This window comes from Sphaeroforma arctica (genome assembly GCF_001186125.1).
Source record: "Sphaeroforma arctica JP610 unplaced genomic scaffold supercont1.4311, whole genome shotgun sequence".
Lineage (NCBI taxonomy): Eukaryota > Ichthyosporea > Ichthyophonida > Sphaeroforma > Sphaeroforma arctica.
The window spans coordinates 1-2,560 of NW_014036247.1; the positions used below are offsets into that span (position 1 = coordinate 1).

General features: G+C 45.0%; 1 protein-coding gene across 1 annotated transcript; it reads left to right on the top strand.

Annotated features, from left to right (window-relative positions):
• Positions 1-580: 580 nt before the first annotated feature.
• Positions 581-2,454, top strand: SARC_14216 (hypothetical protein; the record flags this gene model as incomplete). Its single annotated transcript, XM_014291651.1, has 3 exons — positions 581-733; positions 1,691-1,790; positions 2,433-2,454. Coding segments are annotated over 3 exons (275 nt in total), but the record flags the coding sequence as incomplete, so codon positions are not given.
• Positions 2,455-2,560: the final 106 nt, after the last annotated feature.

Here is a 2,560-nt window from a genome sequence, read left to right on the forward strand (position 1 = left end):
TACGTATATGCATATAGATGTATGCAATTAAATATTAGTTCTTTGTAGACACGAGGTGCCATAGGTGGTATAGGGCGTGTATGTCTCGTGGTGTATCTCTATGTATGGGGTGTATGTAGGCGAGTGTAAATAGTGTTGCGCGTATTTGCTATCCACAGTTGTAAAACTCGAAGTATATATAATTTGTATACATATATATACACTCTCACACATACACACAGTTACATGAATGCACACGCACAGGAACATGTTCACCAGTCTCCACGCACGTTCTCGCACTTTTTACTTCATTGGTGCAGAGGTCAACGTTGCACCTGCGACAACTGGTACAAACGCCCAGTTTCGAGGACTGAGTGGCGAACAATAACGCACATTCAGAGACACACACTTGGATATATGCACACACACAGCTACATACATACATCACACAGGCGAAGATGCATTACTATTTACACAAGTACTCGCACTAAGAGTATATCATATTATATATCCATCGAGGCAGCGGTTGAAACTGTACCTGCTACAGTTGGTGCAAGTACTCGCACTAAGAGCATATTCATATTATATATCCATCGAGGCAGCGGTTGAAGCTGTACCTGCTACAGTTGGTGCAAGCGCTCAAGCACGAGAACTGGGTGGTGGACACAGATGCGGACAGTCGAGAGAGCGAATTGGCCGCGTTTCTCATCTCTCGCTCAGTACAGAACTTCACTCTGGGCAACCGCTTCTATTGGTAAGTGGCCATACGCATGGCACGAAAGTCGTTGACTAATCAACACTGTGGCTACCTGTTAGCTCTACCTGTAAGCTCTACCTGTGAGTCATACCCGTGAACTCTACCTGTAAGCTCTACCTGTAAGCTCTACTTGTTAGCTCTTCCTGTAAGCTCCGCTCTACCTGTAAATTAAACTTGTAAGCTCTACCTGTAAGCTCTACCTGTAAGCTCTACCTGTAAGCTCTATCTGTAAGTGTCACCTGTAAGCTCTATCTGTAAGTGTCACCTGTAAGCTCTACCTGTGAGCTCTACCTGTGAGCTCTACCTGTGAGCCTTCATGCGCGTTTGTGTACTCTACATAACAACTACGCCTAGAAATAGTTAGAACCCACTTATCCTCGTGCATGCGAGAGGTGTCTATAACACACACCACTTGTTGCACAGTACCGACATTGTGAAGCTCAATGCACGCCTACAAACTCTAACTACTCGAAAGCCCCTCATTCCGAATCGCCATGCCTTGTACGGGTGTACCTGAGCAGGGTCTTGTCGTAGGTGAGATTACATTGTCGTATACGAGCGTGCTCGGTGTAGTACTCGGTCGTACAAATTGTCGTATAGGTGCGTGCACTTGTGGCTGCATGAAAGGATTTGCAGGCTACCCTGGGATTGTGCATGTGCCATTTTATAACTCACACATACAAGCAATGGGCCATGACCACAACTCAAGCAAGCATACAGACATACAGACACGCATCAGCCTACAAATACATAACTCACCCATGCAGGCAACGAGCCATGCCCACAACTCATGCAAGCATGCAGACATACAGACACGCATCAGCCTACTAATATATAACTCACCCATGCAGGCAACGAGCCATGCCCACAACTCATGCAAGCATACAGTCACGTGTACGTCTACCAAACTAAGCAAAGTGCTCCCCACCCACAACCAACACCCAACATGTGCAGGTATCTTACGGTCGAAATGAATGACGACAACATCGCCAACAAGGAACACACGCAGATGTACACTGCTGTGCGGCAGGCGTTCACCACAGAGCTGGAGAAGGTGTGTGCACAAAACATTGTGTGTTGGTCTTTGTATGTTGTTTGATTGTGTTAATTAGACTCAATACCAATCTATTTATTATCAGATTTGTTCTGCGGTGTATTTGGTTGAATTAAGCGGGGATGAAGCCAATGCTCAGTCGTTGAGTTAAAAATAGGTTGGTTTATAAATAGTTTGGGTTACGATTAGATTCATCTTTCACCCTATGATACGAGGCGAAAAAGACATTTATTCATAGACATGTGCTTGAGTGGTGATTTATGCTGAGCATAGGCAATGGTGATGTAAGGATAATGCATCAATTCCTGCCCATGCCATCTCCTATCTTCACAAAAAGGGTTCATAAAAATAATACTACCTCTGAATAAGCAGGATAATACTACCTGTGAATCAGCTAAGAGAATTCGCCTTCAACAAAACGTTGGTATAAATAGCTCGTACGCGCTTGTTAAATGACCAATAAGACAGCGATCTATGATTAGCATTGAGCTCACCTTCACACAACAGACACCAGGCAGCACAGGTATGACACTGTACGTGCGCCTGTAGAACGTATTTGTCAAACGCTCGAATCCTACTCCAGGGTGCCAAATTAGGCAACAATCCATTAATAGAATTGTGTTCATTTCAACTCACTAACAGACACCAGGCAGCGCCGAGATGAAACAGTACATCCGCCGCCAAGAAGACATTGTCACTAAGATACAAGCGGTGGGCCAAGAAATGATCAGAGGCAAAGACTCCCGCCCCAAGAAGGTGTGCATGCATAT